A 12,536-nucleotide genomic window follows, 5' to 3' on the forward strand; every position below is an offset into this window, starting at 1 on the left:
CTTAAAACAAGATACTGAAGTTTATGACAAACTCATCCCAAATTGGGATCTCATCTGGTGACTGCTACCCTATCCAATTCCATTAGAAGTAAAAGGATCTGAATCAAGCAAGGGCCAAATTCAGTAGTAATATAAAAGATGGGGTAAGTTAGACAATGGTACCACTCGGAAAAGGTCATGCAAGACTGTAATTGATCAACTAGAGTAAAATTTACTAGTCTGACATTGAGTGGATATGCAGAACAAAAGAACAACTGCAGAAAACTTGAGATCCACAGCAGTTTGGCATCCTATGGATATGCTGTGAATGACGTGGGGCTAGGTTTTATATTCCACAGCTTCCTGTTAATTCTTTGTCCTGCTACAAATATCCCTTCTGTTCCCGCAATACTCAGGTTACATGTTGCTTTGCACATTCAATGAATGCCTAATTGGTGCATTTATGACATTTGTTCATTGACATTAAAACACACATAACAAAACAGGGCAACAAAAATGATTAAGGGGCTGGAGCTCAAGACCTATGAGGAGAGCCTGAGAGATTTGGGCTTGTTTAGTTTACAGAAAAAACGACTTAGGGGTGATTTAATAGCAGCCTTCAACTTCCTGAAGGGGAGCTCTAAAGAGGAGGGTGAGAAACTGTTCTCAGTGGTGTTAGATCACAGAACAAGGAGTAATGGTCTGAAGTTGAAGAGGGAGAGATGTAGGTTAGATATTAGGAAAAGCTACTTCACCAGGAGGGCGGTGAAGCACTGTAATGCGTTGCCTAGAGAGGTGGTGGATTCTCCATCCCTCCTGGTTTTTAAGTCCCAGCTTCACAAGCTCCTGGCTGGGATGATTTAATTGGGGCTGATCCTGCTTGAAGCAGGGGGCTGGACTAGATGACCTCCTGAGGTCCCTTCCAGCCCTAGGATTCTATGATTCTATGAGATAATTCTATGTTGCAATCTATGTAATTGGCACCACTTTATTTGGCCCACAGAATGTCACCAGTGTCACCCTCATTTTCTCTAGGTAGCATTGTGCTTAATCTGTCCTTGTCCTTTCTGGTGAGCACAGAAAAACATGCCTGGCTCTACCTGTGGAGAGTTTGCAGAAGTTAACAGAGGTGGTTACTAAAACGAAGAGCTTCCAACCCATCTGAAATCCACGCTTCAAGGGCAACTGTCAACTTGGATTTTCTGTAAATGAATATTTAAAAAAACAACAGTTGTGGAAAGAACCCAGTAAATAACATGTTCTGATTTTTAAAAAAAGATTCCTTGGAAAATATTTACCCTGGTTCACGTGTATAACCTTTCTTCTACAATTAAAGGAAAAACGGAGTTAGTTCTGATTAAAGGGAGGAAACAATGAGAGTGACTGTTCACAGTGGCTATACCTACACTACAGCAATCTGTCGACAGAAATTACTGTCAGAAGAGATCTCCCAGCAAGACTTCTGTCAACAGATCATGTCCACACACAAAAGTGCATCGAAAGAGCAATCTGCTCTGTTGACAGAGTGGCCAGACTGCCCAGCTGTTCTCTTGCCAGCATGGCCAACTGGAAGCTTAGCAAACAGGGCTGCCTGGTGAACTGGAAGCCCTGTCTGTCAACAGGGGGCCCTCGGAGCGTCTACACGGCTTTTTTGTTGACAGAAACTGTCAACAAAGGTGTTATTCCTCATTGCAGAGAGGCAAAATGCTGTTGGCAGAAGAGCTGAGTTTTGTCAACAGACTGTTGACAAAACACATTTTGTGTGTAGATGCTCAGTGAATTTTGCCAATAAAACCCCGGTTTTGTTGACAAAACTCTCTAGCGTAGACATAGCCAATGTGTTCCCAAATATATAAAATAAGCTTAAGAACAGAGAAAATCATTTCTACTACCAAAAAGTGCTGGAATAAATTGCCTCGGGTCATGGCAGACTCCATTATTGGAGATATTTAAGAACAGTTTGGATAAATATTTAACAGGGATGATCTAATTGGTGTTTAATCCTACCATTAGGGCAGCGGATGGGACTTGATGACCTCTTGAGGTCCCCTCCAGTTCTAGTATTCTATAATTTTACGATTCTTTCTGTCGGTTAGAGTAAATTTAGGTGTTACTTGGAAGCATAATAGATATATAATTTTCAGACAAAAATGCGTTTTTTTTTCCCCAAGTAGGAAACGTCCTTTTAAGGAAATGGTCACTCAAAATGTTCAAAGGGTCTGATTATTTACCAATCTTCATAAATACAGAGAATGATGCAAGTAGCAGTCCATCTTTGCTTATAGACGGTCACTGGACTGTTTGTAGTGTAGTTCAGTTATCTGTTGGTGCCAATCACTCATACTTCCAAAATATTAACTTTATGTCAACATAAGCTTAACTACACAAAGAGAACTTTTGCTGTAACAGTCATTTAGTTTGGTTTAGCATAATGAGATGCAGGTTCTCTAATATGGATTCTAGACATGACACTAATACAAATAATAAAATCTAGCTCCCTGCATAGAACTTGCTTGTGTGTTGCACTGAGTGCAAAGACTGGCAAAACAAACAGCCGGTGGCACATACCTACATAAAATAAAGAAACCCTGACAGCTGCTTTGATATGGCATTTAGATTAGAACCTTGAACCTTCAACTCTGAGAACCGAGGCCAGCGTTCCCTGTAAGCTGAGTGCTCGGGCAGCCACCCAGGAGAGATTCAGGTGCCACCCAACTGCCCACAGCCACCTAGAGTTGGCGGCATGTGCTTCTCTTTGTGATGCACAGTCACACATGCCTTAGTGCACATAACAAACTTCTTTCTGCCCAAAGATGAAAAGTATTGGTGGGAACACAGCCCAGGGTTCACATTTTACACACATGGAAGTAGGATGGCTGCAATCCTCAATGACACATTCAAAATGAAACCAGGAACCTCCAGAGCTAAAAGCCCTGCAGCTTGTACTGAAAAGCCATTGCTCCCTACCTGTGCTGCACCAGACTTCTATCCTCTGCAGATGAGAAGCGGGGGGGAGGGACCACTCACATACATCCCCTTCACCAAGCATAACTCTTTATACAGAAATGTTAAATTCCGTCACTAAGGCTGTGTCTACACTAGCGAGTTCTTTTGAAAGATTTTTTGAAAGAAGGGGGCTATTTCGAAAGAGCCCACGGAGCGTCTACACACAACAAATGTTCTTTCAAAAGTAAATTAAAACAATGCGATGCTCCTTTAGAAATCCCTCTTCCTTTCCCGTTTCAGGAAGAGCACCCCCTTTTGAAAGAAAATGCGTGTTTCTGCTCCACAGGACCCTTCTCGCAACAGAGCAGTCCTCATGGGGCCTGATTTTTCGATCCCTGGCCCATTCTTTTGAAAGAGCAGGGGGCTGTGTGGATGCTCTCTTTCGAAAGAGCAGATCACTCTTTTGATCCATTTTTCTGTGTGTGGATGCACTCTTTCAAAAGAAGTTCTTTCGGAAGAAATCTTCCGGAAGGGCTTCTTTTGAAAGATCCCTGTAGCAGAGACGTGGCCTAAGTGTTAGTAACATACTCATATAATCAGAGCTTTTCTCATACCTGGGTGGTGAAGCAATATGGAGCCCACTCATCTGTGCTGGCAAACTGGATTCTACGTTGTTATTTGTGTAGAGTCGCGTTGGATTATTGTACTGTAGGTTCATCAGTTTGCTGTCAGTTGGACTCCCACCAGGAGCATAGGGCATTGGTCTTCGTCCCTGAGTGGGCCCATTATCCTAAAAGAGAATGGAAACAGAAAGAAGTGAGATACCTGGTCCCCAGCTCTTTATAGCCACTCCAGCTAATCTACATGGCCTATAATAGCATTTCATTTGTTGTGTGTAAATCAGCAGAGGAAGAAAAGGAAATTATCTGAGATTTGCCCTTGAGTTATAATTAGACCTTGCTGAATCTGTGCAGCTTTCACTGGTCTGCAATTAAATAAGCCTGACTGTTTCTTAGTATTGATCTGTTGCTGATTATTCCACACCTCTTCGTTTCCCCCATCTGATCAGTATCTATCAGTCCTGTGGAGGAAGAAAAAGGGGCATGGTTCACATTTCAATTATACCATTTCATAGTAGGGTTGTGCACAGTTCTGATTTACTTCTGCTTCCCAGTGGTGTAAACCAGATCAGAAGCAGACCATGGACCTATATATTCAGGTTACACAGGATCCCAAATAAATAGAGCCCTGCAAAATATCCGCAGACATTTGTGGGCATCCGCACCCACAGATGCAGATATCCATGTCTCACTTTGGCACATATGGATAGCAATTTTTAATTAGAATGCTGCAAATTTGTGGATCTCTGCTTTATATCTGCAGGTCTCCACCTCTGTGAATGTGGCCGCGGAGATCTGTATATCAATTTCTGCATATGCAGATACCAATTTTTTATCTGTGAGGGATCTATAAATAAAGTGCCAGCTCCTGATCCCTTTCTCACCTGGAATTATACCTTAGTCCACAAATAGCTTAATTAATTTCCATGGAACTGGTCTTGAGGTAAGATGCTATGTGCAGTGACTAAAAGGACCAAAAGTTATCTAAAACTAATAACTTGTATCTATATTTACATTTTGTGCTGGCCTTTTAGTACCTAAGGGAACATAAACATTTTACAGGGACGAATGGATGGAGGGCTTAGTCTCTTTGTCGTATTTCTACCAAAACCAGAATCAAAGCACGGTAAAAAGACTAGTTTTCATGTTATTTATTTCAGCAATGTGAAATATTAACAAAGGTTGTCAAACCCACAGAGAAATAATTCATCCTGCACACACCAATAGGTACTAAAAACCTGAGAAGTAACATTTACTGCTAGGGGTGCTTGTACCCATGTTTTATCTTCTTTTTAATATTCTGCTTAGTGGGCTATCACTAGAAAGAACTGTGATATACTGACAAGGAAAGACAGATTATTTCATAGCCAACTACCAAAAGCAGCACAAATGGGGCTCTATTACCAAGTTTACTTTCGAATGAAATCATCCAATTAATGCTAACTGGAAACAAAAGTTTATCACAGGCACACAGAATGAAATAATTTTGGGTCCAAGTATAATAAAAATGAACTGGTTAGAAAAATAAAAATAAACCCAGCCAGAAACATATTTTTAGCATCTGATCCTGAAATTCTTCCTCGGGCAAAACTCTTAACCACAGGGGGACTTGGGCCTGAGTAAGGACTGAATGACTGAGGATGGAGAGACTGATCCTGCAACTGACTATGCAAGTGAGAACAGTCCCACTGAACTCAGTGAGATTATGCATACGCCTGAAATGACTCCTGTGCTTGAGTAGTTACAAAACTAGGGCATTCTTTTGTATAATGCTACTTCAGGGACATGTGGGAAATAATTGCATCCAACATATTAAGTCAAATTACCTGTTAAAAATAATTACTCTGCAGGGAATAATATTTCAGTTTTTTCACCCAAATGATTTTCTTAAAACAAAACAAAACAAAAACAAACAAAAAACTCCCCCCAGCATTAAGCCACTGTTCCCAATTCCCAGACTTCCAGTATTATTTTAAAGGAAATAAAAGCAAATACTTTCTACCATCCCCTAAAGGGGAAAAGGAAGGCAGTAAAAGTTTGAGGAAAGGCAATGCTGTAAATTGGCCAGATGGTAAATCATTTTTAGTATTAAGCCATCGGTTGTCTGAAAGCCATTCCTGTAAAGGTCTGTGTCAAATGGGTCTGAAATTGCATTTTGCGCCAAGGAAATTGAATGTGAGCCTCTCCTCAGTCAGCTGAAGAATGAAGAAACCACAGAGTAACAGAGAGAGGCTAGTCTGGGTCATGACTGAGGTTTGACACACTGTTTTACAGAGCTGAGCCACTTAGAACTATGGGCCAAGCTCTGCCTCGACAGATGCATGTGCAGCTCCCAGAGACGTCAAAAGGAATGGGGAGAATTTGGCTTTAAATGATTTAGACTGTATGTTTCCCTCTACTATGGAGGGATGCGTATCTACACGTTATAGGAGAGCGTTATCTCTGTGGCATGCTCCCACTCCATCCCTGCCCCACATATGGGCTTGTGGTGCCAGGACACCAGGAATGTTCCCAGCCCAGGGCTCTGGTCTAGCAAAGTTTAGGGTCAGATCTCTCCTTTAGCCCTGCTTGCCACCATACAACATCTTCCAGCCCTGCCCGCCGTCCCTGAGATGGTTTAAAAGGGCCCAGTGCTCCCACAGCAGGACTACAGCAGCTTCTTGTCTGCAGCCAATGGGAGCTGTGGGGGCAGCGTTTGCATCCCAGGAGCTGCAGCTGGAGGCAGATGCTCTAGGTAAGTGACAGCCCCTACCTCATTCCACCTCCAAACTTCCTCCCAGAGCTTGCACGCTCACACACCCACCAGCTGATTAGCAGAGTGCCCACAGCTGTCTGCAGGCAGCAGCATGTATTTCTATTGGTGGTGCACAACTGGACTTGCCTAGTTGTGCATAACACAAGTTATTCTACCTCTGGATAGAAAAGAATAGAGGGAACGCTGACACCCACCAAAAGCCTGTATCCTGCTCCCTCCCAGAGCCTGCATCCCAACCCTTCTACATTCAAACTCCCTCCCAGAACTTGAGCCAGGCACTCCTTCTGTACCCAAACTCCCACCCAGAGCCTGCATCCTGCAACCCACCTTCTGCACCCCAAACATCTGCTCCAGCCCAGAGCCTACACTCTACATCTTCCCCAAGGCCCAGCTGTAGGGCAAGCTGACCATGACAGTTGCCTTGAGCCTCACTGACAGTGTGCCGCCTTGGGCCCCACCTTCCTCCCCACGCAAACTCCCTCCCAGAGTCTTAGGTGGAGGAGTGGTGTTGTCATTCTGGGCATCGCCAAAGTTTCTAGAGACCTGCTGACCCTGGGTACAAAGTGAGTAGTTTGTGCTTTGCAGCATGATGGGACATGCTGGAGGCAGAGACACCAGGCTAGACTTCAAACTCTCACAACATTTTGAGTTCCCGAGAGTCAGTCGGCCTGGGGGATAATTCTCGTCCAAGCAGCGTTATCACCTTCCAACCACTTTAACTCATCTCCCTTAGGTGCAGGCACGTAGGGCTGGGCACAGCTCCAGATGGCACCCAAACCACCATTCAGAGGAGCTGGAGAAAAAGCTCTTACCCTGTGTGCTAGTTTGGGATCCCTCTCCTCCTTGGTTGGACGATGCAAAGGAAAAACAGTGCTGTGTTGACTCCACAGGGTTTCCAGCATTCCCTTCCCTCCTGCCACCTTGTCATTTTTTTCCATGTGAGAGATCATTGGGGCCTTTACCATAAAAGTAACATGGGATTCTCATCTGTTTCCGGAATAAAATGCACTTTAACGTGGGCCTAGAAAGCATGATCTCCTGGGACCCTTTAATCGGAAGCAGTTAGTCAATTGTCAGCCATTCATTCACATGTAAATCGTCAGGAAAATGTGTTTTAACAAGCTAAAAAATATTGCTTTGACTCCCTCCAAAATACATAAAATCCAGCGTTGGATGCAGATCTTTTCAGTCTTGCGGGGGCCTCTCCATCTAGGCCTGGTTAGACAGGGCAGCTACGGGGAGAGGTGTGCATGGAGATCTAATGGTTTGGAAAAAGGTTGGAAGGCCATTTGATGAGCCATGACTAAACCCTGCACACCGCAGCTGAAAAGAGTTACTCCAAGTGGGAGATACAGATCCTTAAAGGCTCCATGGTACTTCCTTAAAATCCTACACTGCACCTCAGTGGCACCACTTCATCTCCAGTTAAAATGAACAAGGTCAGTTCCAGACAGGAAGAAACCAAACCCTGGTTGTGTTTTTGAGCTTCTTGAAACCGAGGTTGCCTGTAGGCTCAAGCCCACCCCAAGTGGAGTCTGCAGCAGCAGCTTTGGGCAAATCATAGAGTGAAGGGGCAATACCAGGTTCCTGGTCAGCCAACAGTTAACTGGAGAGACCTGAGTCCTCTTTATCCCCCACAAAGAGCCCAGGACCCAGATGCTTAAGGTGTTTAGCACCCACATATGGGACCAGGCTTCCAGGAAAGCCTGACACCCTACAGCTCTCATTCTGGCACTGACAGTCAGATTTGCAGAATGGCTGAGTACCCACACGCTGAGCTCTTGAATATGTGGGCATTTATTCTGGTGTCAATATGAGAGCAGACCCCTTTGGAAAGCTTGCTCTGAGTGGTTCAGGAGAGGGGCTGTTGCAAGCTGTTAGGGGAATGCCTGTCAGAAGGCAGGGCTTTGTGCCCAGATGCTGAGGTCTGGCTGAATCCCACGCTGAGAAGAATTTTTGTTTTTCTCCAGATGCTTGTGCTTTGCTTGCATTCCTAGGTATAAAGATTTGCTTTTCTGGAAAAACCCTTGCAGAGTGCTGTTATCTCATTTCCTGCTGACTCACCCTGGGAGCACTGGGGCCCTTCTGTAATGTTTTCTCCAGATTCCTGTCTTCTCAAAAGGGATTGAACTTCTTGATTGCACATTCACCATAGAGCAACTCCAATGTCTTTGTTTTCAGTCTGCCATGTCACTTTCCAGCAGTCACAAACAATGAGTCTTGTGTACCACATGTAGCCCTGGTGGTGTGAGGGCCTGGGATTCATTTAATTTTAGTCTCTCCTAATTCATCAGCAGACATTATAATAATACGCCATCTCAATTTTTCATAGTCACCTGCTCTCTCGCTCTCTTGTTTTCGAAGCTCTGCCATTCTGAATGACTTTAACTCACAGCACAATGGTTATTTTCCATCCACTGAAAGCCTTGGCCGGTATCCTAGAATTTCATCTGTGGATCACAGGCTATGTCTACACTAGGGAAAGTAAGTTGATTGCAAATACACAATTCTAGCTACGGCAACAGTGTAGCTAGAATTGGTATATCTGCAATTAACTTACCTGGCCATCCCCACTGAAGAAGGTCAACAGCAGAGTTTCTCCCACTGAACTCCTCTCTTGACTGCCGACCCCGACATGTCAATTTCGTGCATCCCTACCACATGTGCAAAATTGAACCTCAGACAATTGACCCTGAGTGGGTTGATCTTCTGGGCTAGTGTAGACATAGCCTCAGACACGTGTTTTGCCAGTGGGGAGTGAAGGAATTACTGGCTACTGGGTGATATAATTGGAGATCCCCATCTCCCAGAATGGGAAGGGACCTTGGGAGGTCATCTAGTCCAGTCCCCTGCTCTCTTGGCAGGACCAAGCACCATCACTGACATCTATCTGCTCCAGTCCCTAAATAGCCTCCTCAAGGATTGAGCTCACAATCCAGGGTCTAGCAGGCCAATGCTCAAACCACTGAGCCAGCCCTCCCTGCAGACGTCTACTGTTGGGAGCAGCCACACCTTATACTTACACTCACACTCTCTCTCTCTCTCTCTCATTTATTTTTGACAGCTACTCGGTAGTCTCTCCGGTGGTACACTCTGGACCGGGCTTTCTACTTCCTCCTGACCTTTATGCGGCTGGAGATCCCTAACTCCCTTCCCGACCCAAAGTGGGGATGAACGCAGAGAGGAAAGGTGATGGAGTAAATGAAGAGGAGAGCTTGAGGCTTCAGGGAGAAAATGAGATTCGTGGGGGTTCATCTGTTAGGAACTGGGATGTGGGCAACCATGCCCAGTGGTTGGAGGAGGAGTCAAGCCTAAAGGGCAGAGCAGGCACCTAGAGAGGAAAATGGAAAGGTCAGAACCAGAGTCATAGGCCAGAGCAAAGGGTCAAGCCGGAGTCCAAGTCAGAAATCAGCTGGCTAGCTGCAAGCTCTTACTCCTGACAGTATCCTTCATAACATCAGAGAGTATCTCAAATCCCCCAAATCAACTTACACAAGCTCACAGTCCCAAGAACAAAGCTACTGTCTCAACAGTCACCTTCTGTGTTCTGCCTATGTGGATACCGCTCACTGTTTTTCTCCATGTCTTGCCATGAACCATTTTGTTCAACATCTTGTTCTCTTCTTAAATATATACATCACCCATGTATTAATCACGTACATCCCTGGGCACTGCCCATATATTAATGGCCTTTTGGATGTGGTCCATAGATCCTGACGAACCATTTCCAGAAAATGGAAAATGCAATGCAATATGGCTCTGATGAATGTTTCTTTCCACATGGCTTAAAGGATGTGAACAGAAATCATACATATGCATTTATGGTAATAGTAGCACTAGCAGCAAGCTCTTATACTTCCTTCAGGTGAACGCTCTGATGAGGTACATTAAATTGGCTTTTGTACTTACAGCCACTGGATTCCCCCACCCCAAAAATTGTCATTCACTAACAGCCATATTCTGTCATGTGCTGAGTAGAGCCACTCTTCACAAGAATCTTAAGCACTGGCGCAAAAATGTATGTTTATTACTGTAAGAAAAGAGCAAAATTCCATTGTGCTGTGTGTCACTAAATAACATGTTAGCAAACATCCCAGAACAGAAAGTACCAAGGTAATTGTTCTCTGAAGAAAACAATCAAGTTCACAAGATTTGCACCAGGAAAAGTGAAAAAGAAATGGGGTCCTCCCCCCCAAAATCAGGTTTAATTACTGAGTTCGGCCCTTTCGTGAAGCTCACTTTTTTTTGCTTTAACTCTCTGAATGAAAACCTTCTACATTCTGTGACAGTTTTCAGGACTGAGATGGCACATGTTTTTACCAGTGGCTCTGAGAGCCAGGGGCTCTTACAGGTGTACACAGCTGATTTTCAGATGGCAACAGAGGAAAAAAAAATCATGGTGTAGATACATGTTTATCTCAAGGAGCTAGTTTAAACAAACCAGTGTATCATAATGCAAGGACAAGGGAAAAGCTGCTGGCTCTGGAATGCTGGTTACAGAGTCCAGCACACATGAAAGGCTTTTTTGTTTGGGAGAATAATTAGCTATTTGTAGTTAAACAAGTTCACTCCTGACCTTTCTTTATAAAAGATGGAACAGAATTTGGTTTTGCGAGGCTTCTTTCTCATGCAGCCTCTCCCATGGAACCTGTAAAAGCAAAGAGATCCAGCAGGAAGAGAGCCAGAAAGCCACTAGTACTGGACATCAAAGAGACCACATCGTCTATACAACTTTCTTTCTCTTAGCCAAAAATGCACGGCCCCTCTCTGTGCAAACACTACATTATTCTGCATCCACTTAAAAATTCTTACTATGAATGCATAAGTTTCTACATTGCTCTCACCACAACGGTATCTGCAATATACACAACAGAAACAATAGAGACATTCAAGCTGGTATTTGGAACAAAGAGTAAGTACATTGATGAAGTGATTGATTGTTGTGATTTTTTTAAAAAAAAATTAATGTTATTAAAATTTAATTGAAAGGACAGAAACCTTCTTTAGTGACACGTTTAGAAAGTAAAGAACAAAGACTACTGAAAAGCCATCATGACAACATCAGCTTAAATAGTTTGTTCCGACAGATCATCAAAGGGGGGGGAAAAACCCTGCAGACTGGCTCAGAGGTCCAATAGCTGATGCCATTGACAGGGAGTGACCATTTCTCATCATGGCTGTCTGACAGCCTGAATATTTAAACACATGGTGCTTCTCTAAACAACCGAACAATTGTCTTAAAATGGAAATTCTGCAGTTGAAGGAAAGTGATATCCTCAGTATTGGGGATTTCCTCATTTTTAAGAAAGGGAAAATTTCCTAGAGTTGAAAGACAAAGTGTTTGTAAAACTACCCCAGCTCCAAGCACGAGCTGAACAAAGTCAGCAGTGAGTGCTTCCAAAAGTGAAATCCACCTCTATGGGAAGCTCTTTATAAGATTTTTTTTTCCCCTGCTTCCTGGAAAGTCAATTTAGAATGCTGTCCAACTCACTACTGAATCTAACACAGTGCAGAGCTTTTAGCTACAGTGATGTTCCAAGAACCAAAGATGCACAGGAGAGAATACAAAGACGCAGAATGGAGGTTTCCATAGAAATTCAGACCTCTACATCACTGTGTCCGCTTTACTGTAACTAACGGCTTGTACACAAAGGAAGCGATTGTGTGGCAAGCCAGGATGTGAATCTAAACCATACTCCCTTGCTGCACAGTAACTCGAATTGTGTGGAACAAGCAACAGTGGTCCTGGAGCAATGTGTACTGAGCTGCTCCTCTGGGATCTTCTCTGTACCACGGCAGGATCCACAGAGCTGGAATGCCACGAATAGCTGATTCATGGACTTTCAGCTCTGGGAGGGAAAGGGAAGAGTGGGGATGGAGCACAAATGAGGCAATTTGCACGCTCCAAAAGTGCTGGGAGGGAGGAGGTGGTTTAGGAAGGGCTGGGCTCCAGTGCTCTCGTGCGCAAGAGGCGTGCGAGGGAGGAGGGCATCTGGGGCTCTGCGGGCTGCAGGTGGAGCCCCCATGGGCCACAGGTTGCCCACCACTGCTGAAAATTTACAGCCTGGGCTACCGCACACTAACGTGTCACATCAACAAGCCTTTGGGCCACTGTATCAACAAACTATATCAGTGTAAGTGGTATAACCCGCGAAGAGATGCAATTACATCAGTACCTCTATGTTTATAGTGGCATTGCTATTAATGTACAGGAAGGGAAATAAGTTATCCTGGGA

The 12,536-nt window shown here is 44.1% G+C and overlaps 1 protein-coding gene across 1 annotated transcript in view; it reads right to left on the reverse strand.

The window, feature by feature from the left end:
* The window catches only part of PDLIM4 (PDZ and LIM domain 4), a 122,489-nt gene that overhangs the window by 22,212 nt on the left and 87,741 nt on the right, over positions 1-12,536 (reverse strand). The window contains exon 4 of the mRNA XM_075009358.1: positions 3,540-3,715. Coding sequence (XP_074865459.1) covers positions 3,540-3,715 — 176 coding nt within the window. The remainder of the gene's footprint in view (positions 1-3,539; positions 3,716-12,536) is intronic.

Source organism: Carettochelys insculpta, chromosome 15 (genome assembly GCF_033958435.1).
Source record: "Carettochelys insculpta isolate YL-2023 chromosome 15, ASM3395843v1, whole genome shotgun sequence".
Classification (NCBI taxonomy): Eukaryota; Metazoa; Chordata; order Testudines; family Carettochelyidae; genus Carettochelys; species Carettochelys insculpta.